Source organism: Larimichthys crocea, chromosome VIII (genome assembly GCF_000972845.2).
Source record: "Larimichthys crocea isolate SSNF chromosome VIII, L_crocea_2.0, whole genome shotgun sequence".
Taxonomy (NCBI): Eukaryota; Metazoa; Chordata; class Actinopteri; family Sciaenidae; genus Larimichthys; species Larimichthys crocea.
Genome location: NC_040018.1, coordinates 14,501,612 through 14,525,714, shown reverse-complemented (window position 1 = coordinate 14,525,714; position 24,103 = coordinate 14,501,612). Strand labels below are relative to the sequence as shown.

General features: G+C 39.5%; 1 protein-coding gene across 8 annotated transcripts in view; it reads left to right on the top strand.

Moving 5' to 3' along the window:
* Positions 1–24,103, top strand: part of tcf12 (transcription factor 12) — a 75,172-nt gene that overhangs the window by 7,417 nt on the left and 43,652 nt on the right. For 7 of the 8 annotated variants that reach the window (XM_019270516.2, XM_019270517.2, XM_019270518.2 and 4 more), the window contains exons 4-5: positions 3,935–4,008; positions 9,948–10,050. In XM_019270516.2, coding sequence (XP_019126061.1) covers positions 3,935–4,008; positions 9,948–10,050 — 177 coding nt within the window. Of the gene's footprint in view, positions 1–2,456; positions 2,516–3,934; positions 4,009–9,947; positions 10,051–24,103 lie in introns of those variants that run through there. The other variant, XM_027281507.1, reaches the window with a different exon arrangement.

The following is a 24,103-nucleotide window of genomic DNA, read 5'->3' as shown; positions in this document are numbered from 1 at the left end:
AATATAACGGAGGGGTTTATTGCGAGAGAGTTTGATTGACAGCTTTCACACAAACTAAATGAGAGGAGCATGCAGCAGGTTATATGTGAAAGCACCCTCAATGGAGAAAATAGATTGTAGACCTGTAGTTTGGATACTGGCACTGGCTCCAAATATCAGTACGATATCAGTAAGGTTTTGCAATTCTTTAGACAGAGAAGACCTTAGTCTTCCTGTTGGACGATTTTTTGCTGAGTTGGGAGCTTTGGGAGGGCGCAGCTGTTTATGAATGACCCAGCAGAGACAGTGAGAAAAGAGGAGTCCGTTATGATAGCTACACTCTGTGCTTGCCCTGACCATCAAACCATTACCACAGATTTACAACAGTATAAATATGTATATGTATATCATTAGGCCAGTTTTATTCATCTTTTGAAGCCAGCCGCTTCGTTTGACATATTTCTCCTCATTGCGATACATAGGTTATGGTATAGTCAGTACTGTGTAGCAGAATGACATTTTACCTCCATAACCAAGGTCGCTCCTCTAAATAATGATCTTAAAAATAGCCACACATTAGGAGACATGTTTCCGCAGCAGACAGGTTTTATATTGTGATTTGTTTCGCGTGTGCTGAATTGTGACATCTCAGCAATACAGATACTGTTAGTACACCTCTAATTTATGCAGGGTATAAAAATTCTTGAGGGTCACCACACTTTAAGGACATTCAAGGATACAAAATGTATCTACCATATGGCCTGTAATAAAATTGCTGAATATCATTTTTTTCTTTTTTTGACAGACCTGCACTCTGCAACTTCCATCTCAAACTTGATTGCGTGACTGGATCAGTCAAGTAAAATGCATAATATTGAGTCGTCAAGCAGTTTTAGGGAGTTGTGAGCAGGACCACCAAGCAAGATAGAAAAACGAGCATTTCCATCACGTGTCTTCCTCTAGTGTAGCCGTCTTTCATTTAAGGCTTTGTTATGTTCACTTGTTCTTCTTTAAAACTGACTCAAAATGTAGCTAAATATTACCAAGTCAAGTAAGTTTTTTTTTTTGGTTTTTGTAAATCTTTTATTAAGTTGTTAGAGAATAACCACAACTGAAAGTTGCTTCTGAGATGCAGTTTCAATGATTTCAATGGTGAGGACAAATATTAGAAATACCTCACAACAAACGTTCATCCTCCAAAACTAACAAACAGTTTCAACAAAAACCTTGAATTACTGTATAACCTTGCTGTATGTGTTATAAGTGTTATAAAGGTGTCCCTAATAAACTGATTGAGTGTATGTTCATCATGTGTGTTCGCCAACTTCGTCCACCTGCAGGTTGGTGCAGTGAAGGTAGGGTACATTTGGGTTATCTGAGCTTTTTTTTTTGATGCATGAGATTTTTTTTTATTGTGGCTGTAAATCCAAAACTGAGCTAAAACAGGCTTAAAAAGATCAATAGAGCTGCAGAGCTAGGTGATAAATCTTTGTAGGTTCTTCACTGCGACTTAATTTTTTTCGCACAAGAAGGAGAATCAGTGTCGTTTTTCTGTTGTAGAATTTTGTGCATCTGGAGACGCATCCTCCCAATATAGTAGACCTAAACTACAGCCGGTGCATTTGTGTGTGTTTTTGTGGGTTTTTTTCTTGCCTCTTGTGTCAGTGAGTAATCTTATTGTGCTGCCTTGTCTGTGCTTGGAGAAGAGAGGGGACCCTTGAGCCCTGGTAGGAGATGGTAATCAGACGAGATGACAGCCCGTGGCCCAGAGAGCAAACACTGACCATTGTTACATTCAGTGTGTAAAAGGCCTCAATTGGCCCACAATATGTCACAGGACCAAAATTCAGATCCACGTACAGAAGTAAAATTCATAGCAATCACAGTTATGAATGTGGATAATAACACAGGCAATTGATGAGGGAGACAGTTGACTATACAGTATACTATATAACAGTATTTCTGAAGAGGAAATGAATCTTGTGGGTGTTAGTAAAACAACATGTTTGTCAGGATGAAACTCATCTTTAACGCTGCTCACTGGAGCATGACTTCTGGTTCGAGAAACGTCACTGACTTTCTGGTGAAGTGTATAATTAGATTCCTGATGAGAACTGATTGGCAGTGACATGACAGTTGGAAATGAATCACCCACACTGGTTTTCAGATTGGGTAATGTTCAGTTAAATTTAATTATCACATAATTGCAGGTACAATCATATTAAAATGTATTAATCATAGTCATCATCATTAAAACCGGTCATAGTGTCTTTTCATCAGTTCTCATTATCAAAGTGCCCATTATGAGATGTAGCGGTTTAGCTTCTTTGAGCCTAGTTAAAGGGAATCATTAGCTGTAGTCAGTTTGTTGAGCTCTACTTTGAATTTGTGCCACATTTTGATCTGTGTTTACAGGCTCTTCTTGGTTTTTGCTTTGCAGATCCTACTTCTGCTTTTCTTAGAGTTTGTTTGTTTCAGTCTTGTAAATTCGTTGTCTTGGATTGTTTGCCCGACCTTGCAGCGTGAAGGCACCTCGGTGAATATAATTTTTAAAGTTACAAATATTCTTAATATTAAAAGGCTTTGTTTGCTGCTTTCTATTTTATTATTTTTCTGGGTATACACAATTTCTTTAAATCTGATATTTTGTTATTTGAAGCTAAAAATGAACAAATGATATTGCATTTTGCTGAGACAGATGAAATTACAACAGGGACAATCAATAACTTAGAGAATGTTGATGCTGTACCCGCTCTGCAATTATGTTTTGTTTGTGGGGACTTTGGCTTTTACTGCAACACAATATTGTTTCAAACAGCAAGAACAATTGAGGCATCAAATATGTTTACAGACTATATCACATAAATTAGATTTTAAAGATCAGATATTATATTTTTCAATATATGCCAGATGGTCTTGCTTTGCAGTTGGTTGGAGTTATTGATTTTATTTGTTTATCTGTTTGACTTTCGAAACATAGAGGTTTTCTTTCATTTAAAAATGAATTTTATCAAGTTTTAGTGCTCAGCTGTTTGAAAGTAGCCTGGCATACATCAGTGCCAAATCATGTTTTCAGTTGTTTTTGGGTGAACTGAAGCACGTAAAACAGTGTTTATTCATGGCCATGATTTAGGCAAAGCAAACTAAATGACACCATGGGATTTTTGTGTTTAACTTTTGAAAAGATTAATTAGTCACTTTTCGGTGTAACTTCAACTGTTACACTTTGAGTTAGATGTTACTCAGACTTTAGATATCGCATACAGTTTGTCTCTCCTTTTAATTATCTGTAGCATCTGCAATGTTTATGCAGGTCATCCTGAAAAAGTGGAAGTGAATTTCAAGGTTTGACTACTATGTTTGACAGGCACACACAGAGTAATAAATGCCTTTGTAAAGTATCCCATTTAAACGTTTGTTTTAACTCTCTGTTAAGTGAAGTGTTAAGCAGCTGTCAGGCGTGTTTTGGCTGCTAATTAGGGCAGCAACGACAGTTTGTTCTTTGATTTTTTTTTTTTTTAATAAACATACATTTTGGAAATCTGTGAAAATTCCAGCAAAAAGTGCAACATGACATGTCTTTACATGTCTTGAGAAAACAAGACAGAGACAAAGATATTTAATTTTACAGTGATATAAAACATAGAAAAGCAGAACACACACTCATTTAACAAGCTGGCACAAGCAAATGTATTACCAAAATCACTAAATCACATAATGGTTTCACCTATACTGGCATTATTTAAATAGATCGACCAACAAACAGCATGTTCTTTTATCTTGAAAAGTAACATTCAGGGAACCTGTGGGAAAAAAGAGATGTGACAGGAGACACTAAGGACTACACCGGTATTGTCTTGTGATTTAGTTGCTACCTTCCTCTTCATTGTATGTACATTGAACTATGTGAAAATCTTGACTTGCTGACTGAGTTGTGCATCTCTTTCTCTGACAGGTATGGAGGAGCGGACCAACCAAGCGTCGTGGGCCCCAGGTGGCGAGTCCAGTCCCTCCTATGAGTCCTCCCGGGTAAGATGACCCACACTTTAATGCCTCTGAATGGCCTTTCTGCTCCACAGCACATCATTTAACACTTGTTACATCAAAGCGGTGCATTCACAATGTTTTAGTCTCACCTTATCCCAGTCATGTTGTTTGACCTGTAATAGACGCATAATATTTCTCTGGTTAATGTTCTCCTGGGAGGTGGAATTTTCATCTACCCAAATATGATATGCTATACCTTTTAGAAAGGGCGGTCTGTTAAAATATTTCAGTTCAGATTACATGTTAAAGCTGCACAGCATTTTCTCTATGAAAGAATACTGTATAGTTTTTTACCCCAAGGCAGATCTCTGATAGAGGGAAAATGTTTTAATGTCCCTGGATCTTAGAGACAGCTAGTATGTGACCAGTTTTTGTGCTACTGAAGACATGACTTTGCGTTTGATAAAATGGGGAATCACCGTCATAAAAAGGATGACTAATGGACAAACATGAACACTGATTAAAAGGTACACTTCATTACCCTTAGAAATTTCCCTCCCCAGCTCTCTGTTGGTATTCTGAAAGTGAAGAAGAAATATTAGGTGGTATTATTTTAATTATCGTTCAATCTGCCAATTATTTTATTGATTAACAGATTGATCAAATAATTAATTTAGTCTATGAATTGACACAAAATAGTAAAAAAGGTGTACCACAGTTTCTCAGAATGGATAGCAGCTGCTGTCCAAAGTTATTTAACACTGATGTATAACAGAGGCATCATATCATCACATTTACATGTTTTACTGAGACAAATAATAAAATATCAAAAAAGTTGTTATTTAATTTTCTGTTCATCAGCTAATGTATTAATCGTATCAGCTCGAATTCAGAGTGTATTTTTAAGTAGACAGTAACAAGCTGTTGAGTCTCAGGATGAGTACTTGCCATTGTTTGTGCATTTGAAACCTTTCTATCAACAGTAGTGAAATGAGCCAGAGCAGTGACACTGCAGGTGCTTTGTGTTTTTAAGGAAGGTTTGAATGAGATTTAGTGACCTCTATTTGGCAGACCTCCAAGGCCACTAGTTTGTTCTTCTACCTGCCTCTAATATGCTGTAAACACCAGTGACACTGACACATGTTGTAAATTAGATAAAAACCTGTGACTATCTGATGTGATAGATTACATAGCCAGTGTAGGTGATTCATTTCCAACTCTCAGGCTGCCAATCCATCCACATCAGCCATCTACTTATACACTTCACCAGAAAGATTCTGATTCTGTAGCACATCCAAACACTTCTTTGTCCATGACTGAAGCTGGTTTGAAGCAAAAATAAACGTTTTGTCATTCACTTTCACTGCGCTGTTAGACCACAGTTAATTTTATTCTGCACTATGCAGGGAGAAGGTGTGTCTTCTGTCTGTAGCAATTCAAACTTTAGATTATATTATGATCACGGATCTACAAAGAAGAAGAATACACAATACATTTATCGCTGTTGATGAAGTAAAAGATCACAGTCGGTGGTGATTAATAAAAAAAAAAAAATACATGTTGAAAATGAGGTTAGCCGATTTTTTTTAAGTATTACAGGCTTTTGCCTTTTTAATGGGGGAAATATTCAACTACATGTCTGTTGTTGTGTTTAAGCGAGAATGTCTCACTGTTAGTGTGAACATCTCTACCCCTTGTTTGTTTGTCCCTCACACATTGGTTGTTCTAGATGCCCTGTATGAATTTCATTTAATGTCACTCTCCTGTCACTTTCTATTAGAATTCAGTTAAATGTCAGAACCGCTCTGGCTGCGTTACCTTGTTTATTTCTCTGTGCCCTTCCCGAATGAACATCTAGAGGCTATGGTAACATAGGCGGCTTGATTTGAATCATAAGACAGAGACGCTTGAGATATCTTTGCTCCAGGTGCATATAAATGACTGTTTCTGACATTGCAGCGCACAACATCAGCCAGCAGACAGCTGTTTGCACCTCCATAAGGCGTGCACGTAAACAATCACATGCCACACTCTCCACACAGCTGCATACACACCTTATATTGATACAGGCTTTGATTTATATAGCCTATAAAATATTATATCCTATATAGTCTGCTTTAAGAAGTGAGTGGCATTTCTTATGAACCTCAGTAGTCTATAATAACCTGTTTTAAATAAAAAGTGCATTTTAAGACTGATGTATAATTCATGACACGGTTATAACATGATGCTTTACAGATATACATAACTAACATTCATTTGTAGACTCAGGTGACAGGTGGAAAATGAGGCTGAGTTGTGTGTGGTGTAGACAAGATTTTTAGAGCTTTTCAACAAAGCTGTAACCAACAGTTTTCAGCAAAAAGGAGTTTTCTAAAAATTCTGTTTCTTTTTTGGTATCACCCATCTGATCAGTGAGGAGTAAAGTGACACGTCCATCCTCATGTCCATTTTTGTCATCATATGTTGACCATTATCTCAGGATATAAATGAAAGCTATACAGCATGAGGAATCACCTGGAGTGAACTAACTAACGATAATGGACATTGCTACCATTCAGGTATTATACCACCAAGTCTGCTTTCTATATTATGAAATGAACAGGTCTTTTGTTGCCATTATTTTACCACCTTTTCTAAATATATATATATATATATAAAATCTCAGAAATATTTCTGAAAACCCAGGGCTTCAAACAAGAATGGTACTGTCCAGTCACCTTGGCTGTTCAGTCTGGACTTTGGGGAACACTCTGAGGTCCCTACTATGGGTGCAGAACATATATGTGTTTGCAAAGATGTTTGGGTCGCTGAGATTTTTAAGATGTGTGCTGTGTTGTCAAGACATGTCATGTTGTTCTCTACTTCTCCTTGATTTTCAAAGGCAGTGGTCTTACAGACTTGCTAGTTTTTACAGAATTAATATTTTTCTTCCATTATTTTGTTAAATGAGAATCAAAGAATTTAAAAAACAAGAGATATTATCTAAAATGTCCCAAATTAGGCTCTATTAATGATATCTGTTCAAGGCTTCCTGAAGAAATCCTTGGTGCTTCACATTTCAGTCTGTTACAAAGGGAATTCAGTCCTGTCCCTGAGCTTGTTTGAGCCGGTGAGCTACGAGTGTGTGATCAGTCAACTGTGAACAGTCCCGAGCCCTGCCGTGCTGACCTTGGCTCCCAGCCAGCCGCTGTATCCTGGGCAGCTGTGGCTGTAGGCTGGCGGTCTGACAGTCAGGGCTGTGCCCACCGCCACCGCACGACAACCCCCACTTCCCCAGTGCCCTGCCCCGACTTGATACTCGACCCCACACGCATCCATCATGAGCATATCATCACTTCCCAAGCTGCCACATGCAGCCCTCTGTTCACCTGGGATGCAGCACAGAGTCCGAAAGGGATGACTTTTAAACACTGTGGCGAGTGATTGGGGGACAAGGCGTGAGCTCCAGCCTGCATGCTGCCACGATGATCTGACAGCCGATAGTGCCAACGCAGCCCTGTGGCAGCAATGACAGCGTGTGTTAGTGTCTTGGATAGATGTAGGCCACCAGTGTTTGGGAATGATGAGGGATCTGTGATTGATGATCTAGCAGTCCCAGAGGAGCGAACACAGTGTGGTTGCTTTGGCACACACACACACACACACACATATATACTGAGCCTGGATTTATTGTGGCAGTCATAACAATCAAAGTGTCGAGTATTCATTACCACCAAGTGCTTTCTAATATTTTTTCAAAAGAATAGCTCAGCATATTGGGAAATTCTCTGGCGGCAAGTTGGATGATCAGATGATCAATACTACTCTCATGTTTGTCCTTTAAGTATAAGGCTACAACCAGGGCTAATAGTAAAAACAAAGAAACAGCCAGCTCCAGAGCTACTAATTAATATGTTATGTCTCATTTGTTTAATTAAAAAATTTAAGTGTAAGAAAGACAGTTCACCGTTTTATATTTCTTGGCTGAAAACAGTTGCCAGGCAACAAGCAGGGACTCCTGGAAGTTTCTAGTCCCAGTCAGGAAATAGTCAAACCCCCGTAAAATGACAAATTGTTTTTACACTTTGGTATTTATACCAATAGGTTGAATATTGAGTTTTGGAGGTGCTAGTAGTTGTTTGTTTATTTTTTATCTGGACAGAACCGGGCTAACTGTTTCCCCCAGTTTCCAGTCTTTATGCTAAGCTAAGATAATCAGCTGCTGGCTTTAGGTTTATATTTAAAGGACCAAGATGAGAGGGGCATCATTCTTATCATCTCACTCACCAGGAAGTGAATAAGCATATTTGAACTTTTCCTTTAAGACAATAGTTTGAATCTTTTTCTTTGTATTGCTGCGGAAGAGAGGAAATGTGTTCCTGCTTGCTTACGTGAGCTGTGTACATGTAAGTCTGCGTGTGTCAGTTTGCTAGTTGTTATTGAGTCTGTTCATGGTGTGATTAACAGTGTGTGTGCGGCCTGGCAGCAGCACAATAGGGAGTCTCTGAGGATTCCCTCGACACAGCACAGCACTCCACTGCCTTTGAAATTACTCCATCACCATCCACTCACAAAAAAAGATGGATAATAAGATTTACTTTTTTTTTTACTGTATGTTGAATGCAAAGGGTATGAGTTGGTGAAAATAGCTCTATAGAAATGCAAGCCCACTGCTGCTCGGTCTCTCTGGTGGGAGTTAATGTAGTTTGGGGATGTATTTGACTGGAGCACAGGAGGATTTTCACAGGGCTCGGGATTAGCACTGTAACGGAGTATCTTTTATTACATGGGACCCCGAGTTTTCAAAAACCATACTGTGACCGATATTTAGACCTAAGCCCCAGAAGCTGATAACTGTCATGAAAAGGCTCTGTTAAGCTGCAGGAGAAAAAGGCAATTTTTTTAAGCTGCAGGTACCTGGGAATGATGTGGGATTGAATCTGTTTCTCCCCCCTCCATGTAACAACACTTACTGATGAACTATAGGTTGGTATATAAACCTGTTATCATATAGATAAGATGGTAGAATAAAAAAAAACAACAGCAAACAAATATATGCTGGGTTTATATGTTCTATAGATGTATGACAATTAAAGATAAAGCAACGGTTTCTACAGCACCAGTTGTTTTTTTATGAGCTGTGAGAATCCAGCACAAACTGGCAAATGTTTACAACAATTTAATTGGTGATAATAACTTAAATAAATATTAAAGTTCATTTGAGAAATTTAGTGGTGTGTTTAAGTCAAACTCTAACGATAATGACATTCTGGACTTGCGGGAAAAAAAAGTGGTGCATGTTGTTTTTATTTGTTTTGCATCAGTCGACCCAAAGATGGTCTCATACTATAGTTTTATGGTTTGGGCATACTTAAGTCTGTTTTAGGGTATGAACACATGAAAATACAAAAAAATAAATAAATAATCAGAATAATCACAATCGTAAACTTTTTATATAGCACATTTCATGCAAAGTGCTTTACAAAATAAAAGTAGACAGCTAGGAAAGTCAAACAATTAACCGAATAATAATAAAATAATAAGAGCAAACAGTGAAATAAATTATACAAATGCATGACAGCAAAAGCAGCTTTTTAGGCTTGTTTATACCTATGTTTTTGGTTAAAAGATAACACTAAAAACGTAAGTCTTTAATAGATATAGCCATAATTGCTTTTACAACCCTCAGATTCAAATCAAACTCTAGGTAGGTTTCACATCCACAAGGCATGACAACCATTGTTGCTTTGTTAACACAAACAAGTTCACTGAATAGTTGTATTTTCATGGCAAATAATGAGGTTATAAATGCAAATGTATTCAGTAGCAGTATATATAATGATCTGTTTTTCTTTCTCTTTATTTATTTTTTGGTATTAGGACAGTTTATTAGCATAACCGACCAGTTGTGCTCTCCTCTCACCATTAGTGGTATGCTATATCACTCAATCAGTGAACTTCCCCTATAATGTGCTAAATATTCTGATCTCTCCCCCCAGGGTTTCGCAGACAGCCCTCATTACAGCGATCATTTGAGTGACAGTCGATTAGTGTCCCATGAAGGATTGTCCCCAACACCTTTTATGAACTCGAACATAATGGGTAAGTAAGTGATTCTCTTCAACTCACCCCTCACATGCCCTTTGGTAGTGGAAAGACTGTTAAAAAAAAAAGCCTGATTGAGGTTAACACACATCATGCATCTCGAGGTAGCACTACAGAAAGGCTTGCCAGGGTACAGGGTTATTATTTTCTTCATCTCCTGCTGTCTTCATTTCTTCCCTTGATCCCCCTCTCCCTCTTCCTCCTCCTGTGATGACCCTCCCCCAGGCTAGAAGTCACACCATCAGTATAGCTTTCCGTCATAAGAAGCTGTCTCCTAGACATCAAAAATGCCCCCAGCAACTATCATTGGCAGCAGGGTAGTGATTTTCTGGGTGTGGGGTTAAACAGACTGTCTGACATAAGAATCGACAATGTGCAATTTGTTGTAGGTCATTCAAAGATTTCTATTTCTGCATTTTACATTTCATTTTCAGAGCAATAGTTTTATTATAGTGTTTTAGATCAGTGGCTCTTAACCTTTTTGGGCTAGAATACCTCCCACAGTCCAGATTAACTCAAGTACCCCTTCATCGACACCACCCATCATGTTGCAAGTGTGTTTATTTAATTGGATTTCAAACTGGATTTCATAACACCATTAATCATATAAAAGTGAGTGCTATTACTATAATTTATTCATATAAGATATGAGCACAGGACGTAGATTTGGTCTCTTCTATTCAGTGCTGTAGGTTTTGGTCAACTTTACTTACATTTTGTCCATTCATAAATTATTTTTTAACTATTTTAACTTCTCTAGTTACTAGTTTCTACTCACTGCTGTCCTGTATCTGTACTTTATTTTTGCCTTTGTGACATTAATATACCAAAGGTCTGCCTCCCACTAACTTTGATGCCTATTTATGGCTTCATCTTTCTCTGAAACACAAATTAATATATATTTTTTACCACATCATAGTTTGTATTTTGATAAAAACAAAAAACTACCTCTTGCCACTACATTATTATACTATGTTCTCCTCTTATAACAATTAAGGGCTTTGTGTTATCCAGCTCTTTGGCCTGGCATCATCGTGATGTGTAACCACTTGACAGTTTTATGGCTAACTACATCTCAGCTCATTATGTAATGGCCCTGGAGACTGGTTTCCAACCAAAGCGATTAGTTTGCAAATGGGTGCTGCTGAATTGAAACAAAATGTTATCTTTCTTGTAATTGATCACATGACTGTTTCACACACATACACACACGGCGTATCTCTCCCCTTTTCAACTGCGTCTGCAATTATGCTCACAAGCTGCAGAATATGGATGCGATCTGTAGCAGCGATATGTCAGGTTCAGACAGTATGATTGTAAACTTGGAATTGCCTTTGCTTAGCTCAGCCTCAAGATGAATATGATCTTACTAACTGTTTTTCCACAGATTTACATAGCGTTGTGGAGTTTTCAGCACCTTCATTAAATCATGTCTGAAGGATTATTTCTCATCAATGAACCACACAACACTGAAATGTACAGTTATATTGTAGGTAGGACTTTTTCCACCAGGTGTGAGAAATTCACTTCAATTAAACAAATGGTTTGCCTGAGGCTGTGTGTCATGTGTTGGTCAATAAAATACTTGTAAGGGTGCAGGTAGACTACTTGTATCGCGTAACCGTACAATCATCTTAACAGCTGATAAGATGATTGATGGATTCATGGTAGGACTTCCTGGTATTTCATTCTCTTCCTGTCACCGTAGGTTTTATTATCACAGTGCTGAGAATAAATGCTAATTGTAGATGCTCTTCTGGTAAAGATGCTCCCAGTGGGTAAATGGCTCTGAATGCTGGAAATTACTATTATGGCCGTGACACATCAAGCCAACTTGACTGTCTGTTTCACTTGAACATGCTGCAAATGCTACAGCAACCCATGATCACAGAAACAAACAGTGAGTAAATAGATGTTCAATTCAGGGCCTTGCTTATAGAAAATAAATTCAAAGCAGAGAAAATGCTCAAAATTGGCAAATGGGTGACATCATTGAACAACAGAGAGAGACATTTCTCTCACTGGCATGCTCCACCATTAATTCAATGTGATACTGATTAGGGCTGCCTAGGGCAAAACGTGTAAGACAGATTTTACTGCAGAAACTCTGGAAACTCTGGGAAGTGCCCAATTTATAACCCTAATGACAAGCTTTCCATGTTTATATGAATCATGTTTATCAGCAGAGCAGATCTAAACCATGCTTTGTATTAGAAAATGCAACGCTGATTAGAAATTTCCTCTGGAAAAAAACAGCACATAAAGTCTCAGTCCTCATTTTAGTCATTTATCTCCTGTTTATCAAATAACCCACTGACTGAATAGTCCCACTGCCGCTCGGCCAAATAGCTCCACAATTTAATTTATTTTTAGAGTTTGAACACAATTGAGAACATCAGTCTGGAGGAAGAAAAAACACTTAAGGACACTTCTTGAGTTTCAGTTTGAAAAACAGGTCACTCCATTTCGAATGCACTGTTCATCCTACTGCAAAAGTCTGATCCTTTGCTACGCTGCTGCTGCCTCTAACATGTGCCCACCAAATGTCAAAACAATAGTAATAATGTAGATCAAAGAAACTAGAGACAAACAATTACTAAATATTTACTATATCGTGTTCTGGTCTTGTATATTATGATTTGCATGTGCTTGAAACTTAGTCTACTCTAGAAACACTGGACCAACCTAAGACCTATAAAGCTATCAATCACTGCTCAACAAGTAGAATAACACATGATGATACCTGATTACTGGATAATATCAACACTCTGTGTGTAGTCTTGTAGTGCTAATACTGTAGTACTGTACAATACTGTATACATTCATACTGTGGGTATATTTAAATGTGTTCAAAATGACTCATAGTAAGCAGGAATCACTCCCACACAGCAGGACAATGAGACATAAATCATGTCATTGTGTATGTAGCTAAAGGAAACATTGCGCTATAAACATGTTCTTGTTATGATATATTTTGTTTTCAAACAGACAACTCTCGGTTCATTCATTGGAAGGAGTGAGTGTGGTGTGTGAGGTTGTACAGTCATAGTGTGTTTTAGATGGCTGTGCTAGAGGAGCTTATGTTAGATTTGAATAATTGATGGGTTACACCATTGTGAATTAAATATTGAACTAGTCTGGTCATACAAATGAATAGTAAGTAACATAAACCAATCAAACAGCCTGTTTCCTGTGAACGGTCTTATTCCAGTCTCACAGGAGGATGTGCGGGGGTGTGAGGCTGAAGAATGGAGTTTTGGGTGAATGCCTGACTGCCTAACGATGACAGCGTCCTCCACAGGGTGCCGACTCCCATGCTCGTCACATGAGTTGAAAGAGACTTGTTTGGACAAAGACATTTGCAGTTACTCACTGTGTGATTCCTGTGGCCGTACGGACAGAAAAGAACTTTCCACCCCTAGTTTAGGTCGTCACACATATATACAGCATGTCTGCTTAACGATCAGTTGGGTGGGAAAATGTGGAAAAGGTGACTGATCAGAGAGTTGTTCCAAATCCAGTGCCCGTCTCGGCAAATATGTGTGGCTTCTTAGGCTTTGTTTCTGTCTCTAGCCTCCAGTGACATACTTTCTACACTTCATCATCACTTGCTCTTGTCGGTTGTGTTTCAAATCAATAAAATACCTTAATAAAAAATAAAATCTGACTAGTGAAAGGTGAGTTCAACCTGTCATATCTCCATATGCATCACATAGTCATGAAAGTCATTCACTGACCATGACGTCGTGACACGACTAAAGGGGTTGAATAAAGTGACTAATGATGTGCATTTTTATTATGAGCTTTAGCCGGAGGATATTATATTTTGAATGCATTTTTTTCTGCAAAGTCAGAATATATTTTTTTAAAGCCATTCCTGATGGCACCTCTGTATGCCCTGGCACCCCGGTTAAGAAGCTCTGTACTAGTTAATCGATCATAGCTGGCGTCGTTCTGATTCTAGATGTTTGTTTTATCATTTCTGAGCTTTAGATACTATCAAATGTTTAATTAAAGGAGATTGTATCACTTTTAACACGTGGCAAAGTATTGATACTTTTGACAACCCTACATATATTGTGAGAAATACACCTCATAATATTGTGATATTGTGTTAAGGCCATATTGCGCACCCCTATGCCTGCCTGTTGTGGTAACAGAGCACCATCTCACTAATGTATCTCTCTGTAATACTTGTACATCACAGATTAGCTGGCAATTAGAAGTCTCATTTTATTGTCTCTAATGACATGGCATTCACAAATGACTTCAAAGCATGACTGAATTAGACTCTAAGATCCAAATCTAAATGTAATCTGTTCTAGGATTACACGTTTATTTTATAGATTTACACAGTTGTTATGTCCCAATGTTTCATGTTCCCGTGCAGCTAATGATGGGTGTAATTCACTGAACCTTCACTTCCTTCTCAGTGTGTAGTAATGCTAGACGCAAGGTCTTCTATAGGTCTTGTAGTGGAGGGTTCTTTCTCATTCACTTGTTCTAATTATTTAGCCACGGGGATAGCTAACAGTTCATAGCCCTGACAAGGAATGGTTAGATCTAATTACCTGCTAAGATTTTTCCTTGTGGTGTCAGCTCGATGAGGAGAAGCCAGTGGGGGAGGTTGATTTCAAGCAATCTGGGCAATTACCAGAGGCGATGAGCTACAACTGAAAGAGCTGCACTCTGCTCTTTTATTTCACGCTGTATTGTGATTGGTGTGTACACTGCTTAATGTTTGCTTTTTCTGTCATTATTTACTTAATGGACTGGTATTGTTTTCCACTAAGTGTAGAAAGCCTTTTGATTCTCAGGGTTAACCTCTGATGATGCTTTGCAGTCGCAGTGCTAATTAGCAAGACAAGGTTGATGTATCTGTTCACAGCTGTGGCCTTGATTGGATTAGAGAAAAGTAGTAGAAATAAAGAGACATCAAAAGACCTATGAAATCACTCCCAAACATTATTTCATTCATTATTTTTTAGGCTAAAATTACTGCTTATAGTTTAATGCTTTAAGTCAACCATTCATCACTGTGTTTCTCTGTTTTCACTGGCCAACTTATGTATTTATTTAATTTAATTAGAAAAGGTTGGTTAGAGAGCCAAGGACTATAATCGAAGTGTGGAAAAGCTCAATATACCTTTCAAAAATTGTTTTTTTTTTCTTTGTTGTTTAATAAACACAAACAGCTGACATTTTTCCTTTTGGGTTTCACATTAACTCCCACTGCATAGCTGTGGTGATGACTGCTCTTCTTTCCTGCCATGTGCCTGAGGGCGTGATATCACAACTGCTGAGTCGTACTTTCATACTCACGTTTCCCTGTGTGCTTCATACGTTACTCATACAGCTTTAGCCCTGCATGAAAACTAATCAGCTTAATACTGTCATCAGCACACGCATACAGCCACATGCGTCCTGCTCCTAGCTTGCCAACATACACATGTGTCTGTAATGTGAGTCCCTGGGTGTGATTGAGCAATTGTGTTGATGTCCCATTTAGTTTCACTCACCGCTGTACGTCACCTTTTACTGCATCAGAATTTGTTTATGTGCTGCAAATGTATGTGACCTATGGAGAAAATCTCCTTATTATCAACTTCAAAGCAACATTATAAGATAAGATTTGGTATTTTTTGCGGTCTAGCGCCCCCAGTTTCAGTGCAGTTTAATGCATGACAACTTTGCTAACAGCCAAACAACCAGACAGTGCAACAAGATATAGCAGCCGGCTCTGTCTTGTTGCACTTGTAACTCTTGTTGCTGGACTAGTCCAACAACAACAACAACAACAACAACAACAACAACAACAACAACAGTCCAGCTCTGCATCAGTCTTTCAGCTTTTTATTTCACAAAACTCTCGCCAACGACTAAAAGTCTCAGATTTACTCTCACCTAGAGACTTGTTGCTCAGTCACTCTCTCCTTTTCTCTATTTAGCTTTCTCTGTCATCCCCTGAAAAATTTCTCCTACCAATGGTCCAAACTTCCTGTACTACCACTGTAACTACCACTCGCTTTGCTCTGAGTCTCTAAGACACAGGCAGTACAACTAAGCTAACTAACTACCTAACAGCAGCTACAGTTTTCAGCAAGGTGCTTTACTTGTCCATCAGCAAACTGTAAACACATGAGTTGAAGTGGAAGACCAGAAAAGTTTTCTTTATTATCTTCTCAGTGCTGTAAAGCATCACGCACTTCTTCCGACCCAGAGACCAAAGTTACATGGTGCAAGAGCAGGCGTACATGTCGCACAGTGGGAATGGCAGAGGCACTATTCACTTGATTACAAGTCAGTGTAGCATCAACGGTAATGAGGCTTTTGTTATAAGGTTAAAAAAAAAAAAAAAGTTCTATAATGTTTTAAAGTAGTGGTGGCATCGAGCTGTGTAGTTGCTGATTGCACACCCTTTCCTTCCTGGCATGTAGGAAACACTATGGCTCAAAAAACATCTTATTCTCAAGTGATTATATACTAATGAAATATAGTTATGCATATTATATTTAGTTTCTGCCATAATCTGTGGCTAGAGGCCCCTAAATATAAAAAAACACTGGACTTTTAATGATTCATTGTTAGTTAACAGAACATGTTATTGCCTTGGTGAGTTTTCTGCTGCATTGAATTTAATTATTCAAGGGCGATAAGACAATGTCTAGACAGCACAGTACTGCTGTTGTAGTTACATAATACATCACAGACACGCTCTCTGTGTTGTATTGTATCCTAATCCTAATTATACTAATCTAAGGCACCTCAGAGCTCAGTCTCACAAGGGCCACAGTTAAAAAGTAGAACCAGTGTGCATTTATGTATTAATTGACCAAGTGATTCAATAATCCTTAACTATAGTATGTTTGTCTAAGTGAATTTGTTTGTTGCTGTTGTTGTTTGTTGCTTAGTACAATCAGAAATCTGTCTCATATGACAGAAATAATGAAGTGACAGCTACTGTATGACCCACAATATCTATAGTATTATTATGACTTGCATAGAGCCTTTTAGGAGTCTGTTGCTTTTTATCTCATTTTTGTATTTTACCTGATGGTTTAATGTTTTCATATGATTTCATATGATATGATTTCATGTCAGTGCTTTATTATTGTTGTACATTTGGACCTTTGACCTTTGATGTGAAACAGCAGTGCGTGATTAGACAATATCTTTTTATAATCTGATGGTTTTGCTTAGATGATCATTATTGTCCTGGATTGATATTGTGGATGTCACAGGGTAATCACACAGCGTCTATTTGTCTGTGCCTTCTAGATAGTTTAAAATTTTAATAATTATAATAATGATACATGTTGGTAAAGGGAAAGTAGCACCATTGTGCTAGGGCCTAAGATTTGCATCATATTCGCATTGAGTGTTTGATAGTTGATGGTGAGGTTAGTTGCTGTTTCCTCTCCTTAAAATTGAAGAATTAAATCATGGAGTTCTGTCACTGATAGGGCTTTTTTCTTTTTGAAAGATTATTTTTTTGGCCTTTCATGCCTTTATTGATAGTACAGCTGAAGATAGACAGGAAGCAGAGAGAGGGGGTGTGACATGCAGTAAATTAACCGTCCGATGCGGGATTCGAACCGGGGCCAGCTGCAGCGAGGTCTATAGCCTCCAAACACGGGGCGGCCGCTTAACCCACTATGCTACCGGCCGCCCCAATGACAGGGCATTTTAAAGAAACAAACAAACAAAAAAAAGGGCAGTCTTTTGCACAGGAACAGAATTCATCTCTTGCAGTCTTTTCCCTTGTTCCTCAAGGCTTTTCATGAAGTGTCATATCCCACATCACACCAGCATCCCCAGTGTGTTTTTACTGGGGCAGGTGTCATGTGCTTAATGCTCTGTCTCATGGGAGACCCTCTTCAGACCCAGGCTGTGATTGTGGCCAGGTGCTGTTCAGGTGTGCACTCAGTTTCCACTGCAGTGTGGGTCACAGGTGCTGCCAATGATGCTTCCTCTCCGCTCTGTCATTCACACACATACACACACACACACACAGTATTCTGCAAGGTTTCACACCAAGAGCTGAATACAATATTAACTCATGGTAAACAATTGCATGCACATTCACTTGTCTGCACAACCCCAGAATGTATGTATCTGCCATATATTTGACAAGAGCTGCGAGCAGAGAGGGGTAGACGGGAAGATGTGGTGCAGTACAGTTTAGTGGATGTAGCCGGTCATTATGCAGAGCTGCAGGGTGTGCTTATCTATTACGGTGGTCAGTGGAGCATGAAGAGCTGAAGACGGGCTGAAAGGGCACAAATCCCTTTTCTCCATCCCCATGCCGCCCACCTCTCCCCACAGTTCCCAGCCCTCCCCGCCCCTGTGTTTCTCACAGCCCATCACGGCCCTGCCCAGCCCCGGCCGTGCCTTCGTTGGGCCCTGGCCCCCAGCATGCGACTGGCAAGGCTGCCCAGCTGCAGGGGATCAGCTGTAGTCTCTGTAGGCCTGGAGGGCTGTCTCCCCAAAGTGAATAAAATAAGAGCTTGGGCATGGCCAAGGTATGACGGCATAACAAGTCTCTAGGTTTTATTTACAGTCAGTGGAAAGGTGTCTCCATGTAGCTTGTTTGCTGCATTTTATATCAGAGAATGTTTGTAATGTGTGTTGATTGGCTTGTGCATAATTGCACAGATGAGCAAATGTTTGCACAACGAAAAGAGTCTTCCCTAAAAACTTTATTTTTTGCTGAAAATACACATTTTGGGAAAGTGGTTAAAATAAATTCTGATAAATCCAAATTCTGTTGCTAAGACCCTTTGTGCTTGTTGGCCTTTTCCACTCTCTTCCTTTCTTTCTCCCCTCCCCCCTTCTCTCATTTCCCTCGCCTCATGCTGCCTGCAGCTGATGCCAAGAAGAATGTTAGAGATTATTTAATACAAGCGCAAAGCTAAAAGGGAAATGATTCATTCAGAAGAATTACTGTTAGTGGGACAATTAAAGTCTGCTGACTTCAGTGCTCGGCTCTGCCAATGCCGACAGCATTAAATATCTTGTCACTGTGTAGTTTCAATATATGCCAAAAAAGCCAGTGGTCATTAAGTCTTAAATGTTTTGTCTCGAATATTCTCTGTAAACACAAACCATGCCAGGGAATGTGTAACTCTTAACTAATTTGATGCCTGGACACAGTTTTCACATGATCTCTGTACATAACAAATGTATTGTTGATGTGTTATACAGTGTTGGCACTGACTTTAGTACTTCTAGAATTTATGTACAGATGTTGTCTTGAAAGCATTAAAACTGAGCTACACTTGTTTTGAATTTATACCAATAAATAGCTCTGTGTCCATAGTCTAATCTGACATGACGTGTTACTGTACACATCCATAGCACACATCTATACCGTAGTCTAAGGTATAGTATGCTCTTAAAAGATGTTATATAGTTAAACTTTATTTATTATTAGTCTTATTTATTATCCTGTACTTCAGGTATTCATTCATTTTTGTAGATAAAAGAGTTTTGTGTCTTTTGCAAAAATCATGCCACCATATACAATATAGATGAAAAAAAGAAAGAAGAAGAAATACTTTATAAATCTTACGAACAGGGAAATTCTTTTAACACTCTATTTATTTACATGCATTTTAACCCAGATACACACACATGGTGTACAAGGCATAGACATGCAGTTTTGGAGAGAGATGGTGGAGTGATGGGCAGCCTCCCTGAGAAGCGCCCAGTGAGCAGTTGGGGGGATCGGTGCCTTGCTCAAGGGCACCCCGGCAACTGGCACCTCTCCAGCTACCAGTCCACCTTCCATATTTGGTCCATGTGGGACTTGAACCAGCCACCCTCCGGTTCCCCAGCCAAGTCCCAATGGACTGAGCTACTGCCGCCCCTCATGCATGTTGGGGTGTCATTTAGTTCAGTTGGTAGAGCAACCGCCCCATGTACGAAGGGTGAGTCCTTGCTGCGGCAGCCCAGGGTTTGAATCCGACCTGTGGCTCTTTCCCACATGTCATTCCCCATCTCTCTCTCCCCACATTCCTGTCACTCTTCAGCTGTCTCTATTGAAAAAGCTTGAAAAAAGCCCCACACACACACAAAAAAAAGTATGTCTGGGAGGATAATGTTACTAAATTATATTCATTTACTTTGGAAATAGAGACAATGATGTGTTAGAAGTCCAACTTTAAACCTCAGAGCTAAATTAAGGAGTCCCTGGAGTTTAGTATAAGTGAATTACAAATGGCTCTATATAGGTATAAATGAATATATTAAATTTACCAAGAAGGAGGCACAAAATATACAGTATATATACATACAGTCGTCCCTCGCTATATCGCGGTTCACTTTTCGCGGTCTTGCGGATTTTTTTTGTGTAATTTTGCATGCTTTTTTTTACAGCATACTGTACAGTATGAACGCACATGTATTCTGCGTCCTGTTTAAGGGAGTACTGTACAAAATGTGTGTAAAAAGGTGTATAAAAGTGTGTGGTTAGGGGTTTTACGGCCTTAAAACATGTATAATAATTGTAAAACTTACTTCGCGGATTTCGTTTATTGCGGGTTATTTTTAGAACGTATCCCCCGCAATAAACGAGGGACCACTGTATATGTAGGACGTTTAGACTAACAAGAGCCTCACAAGTTCACATTCATGGAGATGTGAGATTTGTCTGTGTCAGAGCTTAAGTATGCATGAAGTGGTGGTCTGCTTGCGTGTATCAAAAAGTGGATCAACTTCAGAACTAATTTTGGTCCGCCCAGCAGGATTGTTGTATGAACCCAGCTTGGGCACAGATGACAAAGATGGATGAATTCATTGTAACCCTTCTTTCTTTCTGTTTGTTGAAACAGACTAAACCCTGTAGTACAACGTGGAGAATGCATGAAATTGACCCCCTGATTCCTCGACATCAATCTCCGTCTCAGTCTGAAGTTTCCTTAACCTGAAGCAACAAATCTAAAAAAAATAAAAATTAAATACATCAAAGGTTGCGTCCTTGTTGAGATGAGCCACAGAAAACATGTCCTGCAGTTACTAGTTAAATCTCATGCCCACCAATCCCAACTCCCGCCTCCATTTTTTCCACAGTCACAACTGCTTGCCCAGGCGTCCTGTGTCCATGCTGGCAAACAAAACACTAGATAATGTTACACTCGCTTCTTGATGGACTGTAGTGGATTGTGATTGGTTACCCAAATGCAAACATTTGTTTCGCCTTTACTCCCACCTCCCGCCTGACGTTCTGTCCTGCTCTGGCACAGCCCTGAGACTGTGAGGTGTGGGAAGTGTAGAGAGAGGCATGGCTCTGTGAGTCTTTTTCTTTACTGCCAGGAATATGGGGGAGGGACGGTACTTTTTTTTTTTTTGTCAACTTAAAATCAACAAAACTCTTTTAAATGGCCGCTACAGTGTTTGCTCACATACAAAGCCATCTCCCACAGAGAACATTCATCAAAAGATTCATCCCCTTCAGGCTGTTTTGATGTTTTATTTAGTGCAGGCTTGTGTTCTTAAACTGTAGACTGCTTAGGGTTTGCAGGGGTTTTCTGGGTAAGGGAATATGCCCACAGTGCTTGGAGCTGGATCAGCATTCCTAACCCATGTGTGTATCCTTCCTTGTCCTTCACCTCGGCTCTCTGTTGTTTCGCTGTTCAACAGTTGTTTTGCGTCTAATGCTGAACATGGACACACGCTTTGATGTTACACACTGACTTGATTCTAATATCCAACTGGGGGACATTTCTTCAGCTTGTTAAATGTGCTCTTGTTTCTCTGGACAGCCCCCTCTCTCTCTCTCTCTCTCTCTTGAGCTGACACAGGCGATGGTGGGTGAGCTCGCATGTGAAAATGTGATGCAGGAGGGGGAGCATCTTAGTGTCCTTACCAAAGCAGCATCTATTACAGTGTTGGTGTTCACTTGGTGGGAGACGTTATTAGGGAGCTCATCGCCTTTCTCCTCTGAGAGAATGGATGTGTGATTATGAAGTCATCAGCCATGAACCAGTGGGGCTGCGGAGAAGCACCCCTCCTCATGGGTCCTCGGGGTGCCATTGATTGGTGACCATGTGTTTGTGCCTGATAGACTGTGAAATGGTGTGTTGCTGCACGGCTGTGTCACACCTGCGTCCCACCAAGGTGATTGATTGGTTTGGTCATGTGGAATGTTCCCATCTGGTCTGCAGTAATGCATTTTTTTCCTCATTCGTGAATAACAAGCACTGGCAGGAGAATAGTTGGGCTTGGAAAAAGGCAAAGGCCAAGCGAAAACATTTTCCCCTTTACACCTCCCCCCTTTTTCCTTTTTACTGAGTTAGAGAAAATTCAAATAGACCGAGCCATGGCACCTGATTATCCCGGGAGGGGATAAATACAATCAGGAAATCCACATCTCATACAGAGATGGATTTTAGGAGAAAATAAACTGTTGTTGCTTGTGCGAAGGGCAGCATCTCCTGATTTCCAAAGTCATACTTCAGGGCTCAAGAATGTGCGCAGTAAAACTAGGGATATCTTTGATCTAGCTGAGAATTAAAACACCTTTTCTTGATTAGTAACCCTTTCCAGATTTCTAGCCTAATCAAAAAGCAATGGTGGTAAGCCTTTTCCCCCTCAAGACTAATGTGTTATTTTGTTACTCATTCCTGCATTCCTCCTGGTTTGATTCCTCTTAATCCCAGTCCCTCTCCTTTAATTGATCTATTCATTCCACCTAATGGCTAATTACATATCAGGCTGCATGAGCAGATGCATTTATCATCATAGTACGTAATAATCAGTGACATTTCAACAAAGAAAAAAATAAATATGCAAATAAGAACTCATTAACATTTGCTCTTGCTGTTTTGAATAATGTCACTGCTGACAAGGCTGTGCGCAGATATTGATGTTGAGCTCAGAGCAAAGGAGACATGTTTCCTTAGTGCTTTGTGGCTCTGTTGTGTTTCTTTTCCGTCCTACTGTTGTTCCTGATGCTGGGCTTTAGACATTGTCTCCGGCTAGGGAGGAAACTGATACACTGGTACACTACCTCCCAGCTCCATGTTTCCTTATCCACGCTGACCTAACCTCTAACCCAGCCAGCGTTTATTTACTGTCAAACAGAACTTGGTGGGAGCATCAAACAGCTTTGATAGGATGGATGTACGCAAACAAAGAGGCATTTTAAAAAGTATGGGGGAAAAAGTGAGTGTGTACATCTGACTTGTACTTGTGCCGTCTTTTGTTGCCAGAGGAATGTATTAGTAACCATGGAGCCTGTATAACTTTCATACTAAGGCATTCAGAGTAGCCAGAAATAAGACTTTATACAGGATAGAGTGCCATATTATTATCATCATCATCAGGTAATCTTGTATTGCACTGCTTTTCATGGAAATCAACATAGGAACAACAAAAAACTCTATAGCAGTATTTAGGTCTTGCAGCTTTCAGTAGAGGTTGTAAAAAGTCCATAAAAATCTCCATGAATATCCTGATAGTGGTCCGATATTAATAAATTCTGTTAATTTGAAGTCATCACATGGCAACATGAGCGCAGACACCAACAGCAAACATGTGTGCTCAGAGAAAAAAAACAAGGGAGCTGGCGTGTGATAAGTTCATTTGGTTTCTACATTAACAACATTTCCTCATCCTGTATTATGTGTTTGTTTTCATGGTCTTGGCTTTCCTTAGAGAAAGGAAAATGGACTCGTTTTCTTGATGGAAAAAAGAGGCCCTTGGAATGCATCTGAGAGGCAGTGAAGCACGCTCACTAATTGGCTGTTTTTGTGGCGCGGGTTCTGAATTGATCCCTGGAGATGCTTAGGTCACTACCTCTCACATTATCAGTAAGTAAGGGGCTCGACACAGTGCCATGCTGCTCTGTACTGCAGTCCTGTGATCAATAAAGGACGCTATGAATGGCCATCCAGCTTTTCCTTCGGTGGGATTTCAGCGCCTAATGTTGTTTATTCACTTCACTAGCTCAGCATGTAGATAGCTGAGGGACTGGACTGAAATTCTGATTTCAGCTTTCAATTTATAAACACAGGTTAGATTTTCTGGTTACTTTAAATCAACATTTGTT